General features: G+C 38.8%; 3 protein-coding genes across 3 annotated transcripts; 1 reads left to right on the forward strand and 2 right to left on the reverse strand.

Annotated features, from left to right (window-relative positions):
- The first annotated feature begins 133 nt into the window (after window positions 1–133).
- Window positions 134–5,565, forward strand: LOC149740376 (vesicular inhibitory amino acid transporter-like). The gene is made up of 6 exons (XM_089871724.1): window positions 134–1,597; window positions 3,109–3,261; window positions 3,591–3,766; window positions 3,839–3,998; window positions 4,056–4,589; window positions 4,715–5,565. Exons 1-6 carry the CDS (start codon window positions 1,355–1,357, stop codon window positions 5,363–5,365), a joined length of 1,917 nt encoding a protein of 638 aa, XP_089727850.1. The 5' UTR covers window positions 134–1,354; the 3' UTR covers window positions 5,366–5,565.
- Window positions 5,411–9,907, reverse strand: LOC149740377 (nucleoporin p54-like). The gene is made up of 12 exons (XM_089871736.1): window positions 9,760–9,907; window positions 9,347–9,430; window positions 9,193–9,234; window positions 9,035–9,094; window positions 8,878–8,976; window positions 8,608–8,798; window positions 8,149–8,339; window positions 7,677–7,879; window positions 7,206–7,354; window positions 6,690–6,797; window positions 6,224–6,343; window positions 5,411–6,048 (listed from the first exon to the last, which is right to left on the reverse strand). Exons 1-12 carry the CDS (start codon window positions 9,842–9,844, stop codon window positions 5,791–5,793), a joined length of 1,590 nt encoding a protein of 529 aa, XP_089727862.1. The 5' UTR covers window positions 9,845–9,907; the 3' UTR covers window positions 5,411–5,790.
- Window positions 9,902–12,043, reverse strand: LOC149740378 (DNA-directed RNA polymerase II subunit RPB4-like). The gene is made up of 2 exons (XM_089871776.1): window positions 11,646–12,043; window positions 9,902–11,101 (listed from the first exon to the last, which is right to left on the reverse strand). The coding sequence occupies exon 2, from the start codon at window positions 10,650–10,652 to the stop codon at window positions 10,215–10,217; it is 438 nt and encodes a 145-aa protein (XP_089727902.1). The 5' UTR covers window positions 10,653–11,101; window positions 11,646–12,043; the 3' UTR covers window positions 9,902–10,214.
- Between the last annotated feature and the right edge of the window lie 561 nt (window positions 12,044–12,604).

Below are 12,604 nucleotides of genomic sequence, written 5' to 3' on the forward strand. Positions count from 1 at the left end.
TGTTATTCCGTGAGCTTTAATAATCCCGTGCGATCCCCTATAATCTATATCATCAGGCTTGCAGGATAATACAGGTTTGGAATGAACGAAAATCGATCGATTGGCTACGTAATAATCCCATGTCTTTCTATTTCACGCTTAAATGGGCAATGTTACGCCAGGGGAACCTTTAAAACGATAGCCAATCAGTGCTTAACGCACCGGAGCTATGCAATCGCTATTAGTGCCCCATCTTAAGCAACAATTCCGATTGATTCGCAATTAAACACCGATTTGTTTTATTGGTTCTAAATGAAAGTTACCACTGGAGAAAAAATGTATGGCCATGTAGTCTATACTGCTTAAAAAGCGCAGGTGAATCGGCTGCAGTTTGATTTCGTTTGTGTTTCGCAGTAGAAAAAAACGTGGTACAGGAAATTCAGTAATTCCGGAAAAGACTTTTAGTGAATCTGCAGCGCATTCAAAATTATTGTAGGTGAATCGGCTGCAGTTTGATTTCGCTTGATTGTCCATGACACGTAGTTTAAATAAGTTGGATCGATTCCGGAAAAAAAACATTTGGTGATTCTGCAGCGCACTACCAAATCATTTATTAGAAATTTTACATGCGCCTGTTTTGAAAATACAATATTTTCTTGAATCGATACGCAAGGCAGGTTCTATAAATAATTTTGCAAAATACCCAAGCGATGAATGAAGTAATTACTGCCTGGAATGATTTACAGAGTCATGTTACAGTCAGAGCATTCCTTTAGAAAAGCAGTCCGTTGATGTTGTCAGTCGTAATTACGGAGCTTTTTGGCCCAAGACATTTTCATCAGCGGTATTCGGAGAACATGGTTCGCCTCTCTAGCTGTCAACGCACGATTCCCTGGAGATAAGTGCGTGGCTCTACGCCTCTTGTCAATGTCGCTATAAGTGGGCTAAATGAGCGCTTTATTGGGGTATCTGCGGTCGCAGAGATTCACCTGCATTTCGACGCATTCGCGGACTTCCAGCTCGCAGCGTTGATACCGATCGTCCCTGGTGCGGATTAGCGTAGGCAAGAATACGCCTTGCTTATTAGTCGCTCAGGCGTGTGATCCTGCAATCATACGATACGAAGACATTGATCGACCAATCTCAGGCTATATTAAACAATATTAAACATACTGCATTTATAATAGTTCAGTCCAGGCTGTATATTGTGCTAAATAGAACCAATCTTAAACAGGTTTTTATTAAAAAGGTAGCCGAGTTCGTGCGATAAAGGCTTAGAAAAGACATAGTCTAAGAAATATTTACTTCAACCAGACCTGCGTGGTGGAATAAAAGGTTATTGGAATAAAAATAAGAATAGGTACCTTCTGTTAGTATGGCTGCAATATTAGACAAAGTTCGTTCAAGAATTGTGTCATTGGGACCAACAAGTGAAGAGAAATTCTCCTTTGCCAAGTCCAGCGACCAACCCCACCCATCAGGAAGTGGGTGCCAGGGCGATGGCGCCACCAACCCAAGTTCCAACAGCGTATCGCATCCGGAACGTTCGACCTCAGGTGTGGAAAAGCCGACGATTACAGCTTGGGACGCCGGGTGGAATGTCTCTAATGCAATTCAGGTGATAAAGCGACTTTATATTTTTTCTAAATCAAAGTACGGGCAGTAACTAGTGAATATATACAGTACAGTGGGGGAAATGGAATACCTTTTATTCCCATTTTTTTATTTCATTACGTAGTAAACAAAGAACATTAAAAAAGTTATATAACCGTTTCCTCACAACATCCATAGACTGCTGTTGATTATTTCAAACACGATCAGCATATTTGGATATTACATGCTAAAAGTGTCCCGTCTTTCCCACCCTATTATAATATGTGATCTGTTGGGCGTGTTCAGTTCCGTCGTGGGAAAACGGATATTTCCGATTTTTTTCACGGGTTTATCACCAGAAATCTGGAATTACGTTTTTAAATAGAATGCCGCACCCTTGCTTGGGAGGATTACGACATAAGAGCTGTTTATATTGACGTGTTTGAATAATGCTTCAGGATTTCCAAATCCATTTCTGCGATTGGGATATCTATAATTATTAATAGCGAGGTGTGATGAAAGATCTGAAGACAATTTTGCGACCGATCTCCGATCGTTGGATTCAATATAATGTTTTCTTCACGCAGACGCTGGAAGATGATACTAACAAACAAAGTTCTTGTCCCTCCTGTTATTCGGCAACCGGTGATCTTCAAGTGTGGGCTCTAGTTCTGCGAGCGGGATTGGTACTTGGCACACTGCTTATGGGTGTATTTATCCCACATTTTGCCTTGCTAATGGGATTGACTGGTAGTCTTACTGGAACGTCACTTGCTTTTCTTTTCCCTTGTGCTTTCCACCTTCAAATAAAGTGGCGCGAGATGAAATGGCGAGAAATCGGGCTCGATGTAGACTGCTGTTGATTATTTCAAACACGATCAGCATATTTGGATATTACATGCTAAAAGTGTCCCGTCTTTCCCACCCTATTATAATATGTGATCTGTTGGGCGTGTTCAGTTCCGTCGTGGGAAAACGGATATTTCCGATTTTTTTCACGGGTTTATCACCAGAAATCTGGAATTACGTTTTTAAATAGAATGCCGCACCCTTGCTTGGGAGGATTACGACATAAGAGCTGTTTATATTGACGTGTTTGAATAATGCTTCAGGATTTCCAAATCCATTTCTGCGATTGGGATATCTATAATTATTAATAGCGAGGTGTGATGAAAGATCTGAAGACAATTTTGCGACCGATCTCAGATTACCACTTGGACCAGCTGTTCATTTTCGTTTTTTTTTCATTCTCATATTGGATTTTAATTACATACTACCTCATAAATTTAAAGGGATTCCCAGCGGACCTTCGCGCTGTGTATACCCAAAATACTGATGCTGGAAGATTCATTAAATTTTGGCATTTATGGCTCCTTATAGCCGTTTTAATTAGCATACAAAGAATGTTTTAATGCATTAACCAATACTCGATCTGTATCAAGCAACTCGCAGTGCTGTTCATTTCAACATTTGCATTTTTAAATGAAGTTTTTACGTAAACGAAAGTGTGCGTAACAAACATATCTTGCTTTCCAGGGAATGTTCGTTCTTGGGCTCCCATACGCAGTGTTGCACGGTGGTTATCTCGGTCTTATACTCATCATTGTGACAGCGGTGGTTTGCTGCTACACCGGCAACATCTTAATTGACTGTCTGTACGAAACCAGTCCTTCCGGAGAACGACTGCGGGTATAAATGCCAGTGTATAAATGATCTTCCAGTTCATGCCAACAAAGTATTCATAATGAAATACTTGTATTTGTCGCTAATAATTATATTAGGGAAGATAGAGCACCTATTCATTTTATTTTCTCGTCCTATTTGGTAGTGAACAAAGCACCTTCAAAGAATTATAAAACCGTATCCTTACGACTCCCATACACTGTAATTAATTGTTTAAAACACGATCAGGATTCTTGCGTTACATGTGCTAAAGATGTCCCGTCTTCCCCCACCCTACTATATAAAAAGATGTATACTAAATTTACATTCACACCGATAATCTGATAATATCATAGGTGCGTTCCACCTACGTTGACTTGGCAGCTCACTGTTGGGGAAAACATTTGGGTGGCTATCTAGTAAACGCAGCACAATTGATAGAATTATTGATGACGTGTGTTCTTTATGTCGTCGTTTCCGGTAACCTGATGACAAATAGTTTTCCACATGGACCAATCAGAGAAGCAGGATGGTAATGACGTAACGAATTAATATCTGCCTGTGGATCGATAGCGTGATTGGCGTTTACACCGTGTTTTCATAGGTCAGTGCTTGCTTGCCTCGTTCTATTCCCTTGTATATTTCTTCGTCACCTGAGGGCGGTATCGAGATTCAGCATGGGGTGTTCGGTCGCACAGATTGTGGTTCTTGGTATCACGATCGTTTATTGTATTACAAAGATCAACACCTGGGCTTGGAGTGAGGTATTTATTAATAAGTTGATGCATTAAACTCGCAGAAAATAACGATTACGTCATCAGATTACCATAAGCGTCGATATGAAACAGTTCCCGGTCTCCATCGGCGTTATCGTCTTCAGCTATACTTCACAAATTTTTCTCCCGTCGTTAGAGGGCAGTATGGAGAACCGCGGAGACTTTCGTTCCATGTTAAGTTGGTCTTACGTGGCGTCGTGCGTCACGAAAGCGTCGTTCGCGCTCATATGTTTTTTAACATGGTCTAAGGATACGAAAGACGTGGTCACCGATAATCTACCTCCTACGTTGCGTGCAATGATAAATGTTCTGCTTGTGGTGAAAGCTTTACTTTCGTATCCACTGCCCTACTATCAAGCTATCGAGGTGATGGAACAAACAATGTTCACGGGCGCCACTGGTGGCTGGGGGTCCCTTTTTGGTACGAAACGTCACGCTTACGGCGAGTTTACCGATGACACGGAACCCATCGTACAAAGCACCAGTTTTAACACCGACGCCCCCTCATCACCGAGCAGCACGACCGACAACAGCGAAGACGGTTTGGAAGACAAGTCTACAACGAAGAACATGATATTGGTAGGATTTTTTCACAGTAAACAAAAGTACTTAAAACAAAATGGTAAATGGCTGTGTACTATTGTACTAGATAGAATTGGTCATCCCCTAATCGTTGGATTCAATATAATGTTTTCTTCACGCAGACGCTGGAAGATGATACTAACAAACAAAGTTCTTGTCCCTCCTGTTATTCGGCAACCGGTGATCTTCAAGTGTGGGCTCTAGTTCTGCGAGCGGGATTGGTACTTGGCACACTGCTTATGGGTGTATTTATCCCACATTTTGCCTTGCTAATGGGATTGACTGGTAGTCTTACTGGAACGTCACTTGCTTTTCTTTTCCCTTGTGCTTTCCACCTTCAAATAAAGTGGCGCGAGATGAAATGGCGAGAAATCGGGCTCGATGTTTTCATTTTTATCTCTGGGACCGTTTGTGGCATCACAGGAATCTACTTTTCCATTCAAGGCCTGTATGAGGTCTACAACCCGTCTCAAATCTCTAACGCTTTGGGGGCCGTAAACGGAACATCGAACGTCACACACACTGCTCTTATAGCTCCCGGTTTCTTTCCAGAGTTTCCGCTTCAACCGGACTTAGACCTCCCGGCTTTCCCTGAGGAACCGTTTATCTCAGACAACTCGCCAACATCTGGAAACAAGAAAACAAACGACGACACGATGACGTACCTCGAGGAAAGTGCCGTCATGGACCTGGTTCCACCTCCGCAATTACCAGACAGCGCCAAAACCAGTCGAATATCAGAAGAAGCCCAGCACCTTCGGAAACGAAGATGACCATGTTTCGTATTCCTAGCACAGACCGAGCATCGAGCACTATAGTTAAAACGTTTGTCCCTTATTTATTAGAAGCTTCGTTGTACAAAAGCTTAATTTTAATGTCGTTCTCTTTGCCACATGCAGCTAGTAGAAGAAAAAAATTGCGAATACAATTTAGACCAAGTTTTTGTGAAATACCGAATAAAACCCTGTTTTAGTATCTCTTATTCATGATAAACCTGTTCACCATTAGTCTACTTTTTTACGATAATATTTATAAAGCAGTAAAAAGATAAACACTTAAAGAGAAAAGAGAGATTTGGCAGTGAATTAAATTGCTAATCATAATTAATAGAGTCCCTTGAACTGCAGTTTGATATCTTTCTTTCAGTTGGCACCTTCATTGGTTATGAACCCCTTCCCTCCTGTATTCCCCTCCATCATCATCTGTAGATTGGGTAGTGGTTACTATGGTAACCATGAGAGGAAGAGGCATCATCCTCCTCAAGTGAGGATTCAATCGTCCTGAGATCTTTAAAGTCATCTTGGAGGATTTTGACCAAAGTTGAAATCCCCTCCTGCTGCATCCGGAGGTGGAGGCGGATCTCTTCCATCGATTCAGGATCAAGTTTGGATGTTGGTTGGGAAGAATAGGAAGGATGATGCATCCGGACTTGAGAGAGAAGTTCATTAAGACGGCCCTGAAAATTATTACAGAGTTAATTTCCCAACCTTTATAACTTGTGACAACAGTTTCCTGCCTTTAGTTTATACCAACAGAAAAAGTCCATTGTTAAAATTAACAAAACTCATACATTTCCCAAGAAACACACAACCTATAAAATACTAAGCTCCACACATTAGAGATATACTCACTCGGAATTGGGTAGGAGCATTCAACTCATTGAACATCGACTCAAGATGAACCCTCAGTTGTTCTTCTTCAGGTTGAATCGCATATCCAGCTTTGCGAATAATTTCTTGGTTGATCATCACCTGTTAAAGGAAGTTCTATCGATAAAAGAAGCAATAATAGGGTGGGGTAAGATGGGACCCCTTTTCTCTCTATTTTCTCGTCCCATTTGGTAGTAAACATAGAACATTCGAAGAATGATAAAACCCTATCCTCAGGACTCCCATAGACCGTTGTTATTTGTTTAAAACACGATCAGGATATTTGAACAGTATGTGCTAAAGGTGTCCCGTCTTCCCCCACCCTAATATAATACCAGATACTTGACTTGAAATGATATTAACAGTAACAAAAACATTGTGGAGATTCTTTGTAAAAAATTTGAAAATATGAATTGTTGGCAACATGAATATCTTAATGTAAACCAACCTTCAATACTCTGTGTGACAACTCAAGTAACTTTCTTTTATATTGTTCAACTTTAGATTGTGTGCTGGCTTGTTGCTGTTGTACGTCATGTAATCCCTTGCTCAAAATCTAAAAGAAAATTTACAGGTTATACGTTTAAGTTTAAATTGTAAGAACTCATGACAACCAACAAAGATAAACAAACTTTTGAGTTCGGACTTACAGATCGAGGTCAAATTTCACCCAATTAAAAAAGCTGTAGAATTTAAATAGGGACCAGGAAAATAATCAAATGATATTGTCACAATCTGCAGGCTACCATAAAAAGGCTGTGTAAACCAGATTTGGTATTTGTGCTATAGAAGTTATATGCCAAAATGAAGAAAACAACTTATCACATTAAGTCTCATCTAATGTTGTTTAGCGATCAGAAATTATATTAAATATGTCAAAAATGATGGAAACTTGTCACATCAAGTTGTTCAGCTATCAAAAGTTATATAAAATATGCCAAAAGTGAATGAAACAAATTATCACATCAAGTCTCATCTGATGTTGTTTAGCCATCATCTCTTGAAGTCGTAATCGATTCCTAAGCTCACTAAACCCAATCATTGGAACGGGGATGAGGTTCTTGGTGTTTGGGTTGTCAAGTTTCGCTTGCTCCCATATCACTGGATCGATACCTGGTTTTTGATGTCATGATTAAGTTTGTTTTGTAAAGAATCAACCGCAAGTGAAAAAATTAAATTTTGAATTGTTTGATAAAATTACAGTTTACAATAACTTTAATAAATGAATTTATTTATTTAACTATTTTTCATTTTTTTACAAATGAACAATTCCTATTTAAAGTGTAACATTTTTTTCTTTGGTTATTACCAGGCATACTTTAAAGCTAGGAAATTGCTCTTCCAATAAACTTAATAGAAACAACATTTGTCCGCCATTTGGCAAGAAATTATATTTTTTACCAAAACAGCAATTTTCAAGGTGTAAAATTTCTACCTGAAGGGGGATTGAGGAGGAGAGCTCTCACTTTGTCTTCACTCATAGCCATACGCGGAACACAAGCTTCAACGAGGAGCTGTTGTTTCAGTTGTTGTTGAATATTTGTTTGTTGAAGAAACCGATGTAGCTCCGATGCAAGGACACGCCTCACTGAGCCTATCGCGCTTGACTGCTCATTTACATAAATCGTGATTTCCGTCCTTAAAAGAAAAGTTAGGTATAGGATTTTTTCTTTTGCGCCCTTTTATACCAAATATTCCCAGCCTGGCCTATTTTCCACATTGTTAAGCTCTTGAACTGTTAACACAAAAGACGGCAGCCAATTCTGACATACACAAAAATTGACCTAAAAGTTGAGTATAAGAACCTATTTTTACGAAAAAATATTAAAAAGTTGAGAATAAGAAACGTTACTTTTGACGAAAAAAATATTAAAACCCATATAAGATGACATAAAACCAACACTCACTTATTGTCTGGAATTTCTCTCATTGAGTCAATTTGAACTGAGATACTTTGATTAGAGCCAAGGATTTTATGAATAGCTTCTCTGATCTTCTCTTTACCAACTTCCTGCATTTCCTTCTCTTTCTTACCACACACAAGGGATATAAGACCATCCTCATCTTTTGCTGACGGCAAGCAACTGTATCCAACAGCCTAAACAAAAGCAAGATATTAGTATTACAATCGGACCTTTAGCTCACAAGTCCTATGAAATGATCAACAAACGCATATTTTATCAAACATGACTATTCAAAACCCTGTTAACTGTAATCAACAGCATTTAAAGTAATACAGCTAAGAGATGTTGTCTGTAGACATTAATTGGAGTTTGGGCATCCAGGTACTCATGAGATTGTTGCAGGAAGTTTTGGAATTTAAATGAAAAAAACAAATTTTCCTGTCTAAAATTGCTTCAACTTGCCTTAAATCTGCAGAAATGGTTCTGTGGCGTAAAGTCGACATGAGCCCCATCTTTTCTGTAGAAACCCCTCCCTGTTCCCCAGAAAGCTTGGATCTGATTCCACTTCGTCATGATTGCATCTCGCTCATCACCAAACACTAGAGGGGCTGAGAGAGCAGTGGCAGTGGTGAGCAGAAGATTCGCTGCATTATCTGTTAAATGAACCCTTTAAGTCTGTGTTTCATCATTTGGTGTCCAAATGTAAAAAAGCAGCAGACAAATTCAAATTACCTTGTTGTGTTGGTTGGGCTGCAGGTTGTTGGTTTGTTTGGTTGAATCCACCCAACCCTCCAAACCCAGTGCTTGTGGTGGGTTTGGAAAGTCCAAAACCTACGTTTTCAGTTACAAGAAACAGCTTTGTATTAATTAGTTAATGGGTCTCACTTACCTGTTCCAAATGCTGAAGCAGTAGTAGTCGTGGTAGCTGGTTTACCAAAACCAGAAAATCCTGCCAATTTTGAAAAAGAAAAGTTAAAACATATCACACAATTGCATAAAACAAATTTCTCAACTGACGAGAACACTTTTTTATTACTAGTCATATACCTGATGTTCCAGAACCAAATCCACTTGTGCTTGTTCCAAAACCTACAGGAATTTTCAAATTTAGCTGTATTGACTACAGTTACATTAAGTTTTAACATGGGCATTGCCACCCAACAGTGTTTATTTATAACAGTCATAATATATAACTATGAACCTGCAGTTGCACTTGTGGTTGTACTTCCAAAGTTAAATGCTGAAACTGTTTGCGATACAGCTGGTTTGCTTCCAAATGAGAAACCTGAATGATGGGAAATTATCAAATGAAACTGTGGTTTTTTAATACATACCAAGGCAAAAGATAGTTTTCCCATGTAACAACAACAAATGACCATTGGTGAAGTTAATCAATAATTAATTTGAAAAATGTGTTAGTGGAGTCAGTCTTGCATGCAAACAGCCATTTATATTAATTAACTTTATCCATTAAAATCGATGTATTTTTATAAAACAAGGACTAATATTGCGACTATATAACAAAATCTAAACCACATATTAAAACATGAAAACAAACTAACTGTTCACATGAACATATGTTTAAGTATACATATGGAGTTTTCTATTTCTCACCTGTACTTCCGCTTGCCGTGGACCCAAATAGTCCACCAGATGCAGAAGTTGTAGCTGGAGCACCAAAAGTAAACTTCCCAGCCATATTCAACACACAGTACTTGCAAACAATTGTTGTAAAAAGTACGAGTTTGTCCAACTATTTTCTAATAAAAACAAGTTATGACAATGTAGTTGTACACAAGCGCACTTCAAAATTCAACTAGTGATCAAAGAAATGAATATCCCAAATTTTGTAAACAAACAAATATACCGGCATTAGTATTCTACAAAAAAAAATAGAAACTGTTCGATGACAAGAGTTGAAATAAAGTAAACATCTAATTCTTTATAAGAACATCTGCTTTGAAGATAAAATAATAAGAAAACTTTTCAGCTGTGGATTCCGCATTTTCTCATTTCCATCTCGGACATTCATTCTGAACATTTTTCACCATTACTAATATAGTAATATTTCAACATTGAAAACTTCGTTTGGTTTGGATATCCTCCAAGACTTGCTGAAGGTCCTCATCCTCAAATCTTCCTTCTAAACTTGGGACAAGTGCCTTTGCTTCCTCTGCTGTCTCTGGACACAGATTTGCAAGTGATGCCAGTTCGAATTTATGAAGATCCTTTTGCAGCAACAAGCCTCTAACGCTCGTAATCGTTTCGCGGTTTTTGAATCGGCTGAACCGTTGCGTGTAGTTCAAAGTTTTCATAAAGACTTCTGAAAGTTCTTGCTCGTCATCTGCGTTTTCGTTTTGGGATTTTCGATGCTCCAGAAGCATATGAACTTCTGAATTAAGCAAAGTCTCTGCGCTTTCGAACTCTTGTGGGAACTGCAACTGCGAAGAATCTTCTTCCTGCTCGGTAAGAACTGTGGATAACGCTTTTGTAGATGCGCCACTCATTGTTCACAAACACAATTAAAGGGAGGTAATAAAAGACTAGGCTCTCACTTTGTTTACAATGTAACTGCAAATATTCGAATTCCACTGTGGGCGAATTGCCAAAGAGTATCTTACAGCACTGCGTACTGTGTATATAAATTTCGAACACACGCTATTTTATAAAGATTTTATTTCGTCATGCATCATCAAAGACATAGAATTATACTTTAGACATAGTAAATAACGAACAGGCCGAAGTTACATCTTACAATTTATCCGTGTGTTATAAAAATAATAAACAGACTATGCTGATCATAAAGTAACAAAGATAATAGCGGAACTGACAGACTGGACAAGCTAACAGCGGAAGTTTGAAACTTCAAAGGTGATCGGGTTGTTTTTGAAGTTATAGGAAAGCGGCATTGAGAGACGTCTTGGTGGCATATCTCCTTGTGAATAGTTATGTGTAGCTGAAAATTGAAAATGGTGTTCGTTAGTTCGTAGCTATTTCGTTTATGATTCAATTTCTATTTTGGTCCGTTGCGGAAGCAGTGTGACGGCAGACCTGAAGCAAAGCTGCTACAAAGCAAACGCGCATCGTTTGTTCATGGAACGAGGAAATAAGAAGATATAGTAAGTTGTCTTTACCAAGCAGCAGTAGGTACTTATGTAAAAGGTGGAAGAATTATCATCGTACTGTTCAGGGTATTGATTAACTGAGCAACGGTTTTGCTATTTGGTTCAATAATGTTAATACAAAAGGACAAATATAGTCATATAAACATATTGAACTTGTTGACATTACTTTAAAAAGAAGTGAAAGTGTGTCTTAACTGAAAGCACAGCTCAGTTTAATAAAGGCAGTAAAACAGTAAAACAGAATTTATCTTCATATTTGCCATACTACAGCTGATAGTGAATTGATAATATGAAGGCACTATCAACCTATAGTCAGTTGACAAAACACGTTGCGTGTTCTAGACCTTGGCCACAGCAATCACACGAGTAAGTTACCGTTGTTATACAGTTCTCTTTACTGCCAGCTTTACCAGTCTCCCACATGAAGCAATAAGATCACGTGATTGTCATGGATCGTTGGCCGTAGGAAGGAAACGCGCGGGATTGCATTTTCAGCTATGATTCTTGCGTCACGAAACGCGTTTTATAATAAATGCACATAATTAATGTTTCTCCTCATCATTTGCTGACACGAAACCTTTCTGATCAGATTCTGTCCGCGCATTATGTTCGCTTAAATAGCTGTTGTGCGTTTGTGTAAGCGCTGCTTTATACACACGGAAACGGCTCGACTCGATAGCTTGATTGATAAAAGCGTTAATTTATTAGCTAACTTATCGTAGGCGTACGCTGAGCCTTAGGTGTTGTTTAGTTTAAACAGACTTGCTGGAAATAGGCAACGGTTTCTACTAGCACAGTAGTCTAAGCAGCTTTATAACAGCGTAAATTTTAGTAAATTCCCAGTTTTAGACGCGGGAACGCTTACGTAGGTTTACCACAGGAATGACGCATTTGTAATACGTCACTGGACCACATTTGTATCGATTCTTACTTTGTTTAAACCCGCTTTGTGTTAAGCTCAGTTTCTACGTAATTTAGATTGGAGGCAAATTGTATAATTAGTATTGATTTAGGTTACATGTTTACTGTACGACCAGACTGTACGAATGTGTTTCATGTTCGCTCTCTCGATTAGAAAACGAAAGTGTTCTTAATGACGCAATGTGTGTATTGGCACATACGTCTCGCAATATTTATTTAAACATCAGTACATGGTATTCAGTTTTCATAATTATAATATCTCTTATAGCACTGCGTATACAGTGTTCCGCCAGCAGCCAGTCGGCTTAGAACAGGATATCAATGGCTTCTAATCTGCTTTCATCAGAAACACTGGATACAGAAGCCACAGCAATAACATTAGGCAAAGCTTGTTCTTATAGTTCTCACAGCAC

The sequence above is a fragment of the Ciona robusta genome, chromosome 2 (genome assembly GCF_009617815.1).
Source record: "Ciona robusta chromosome 2, ASM961781v2".
Classification (NCBI taxonomy): Eukaryota; Metazoa; Chordata; class Ascidiacea; order Phlebobranchia; family Cionidae; genus Ciona; species Ciona robusta.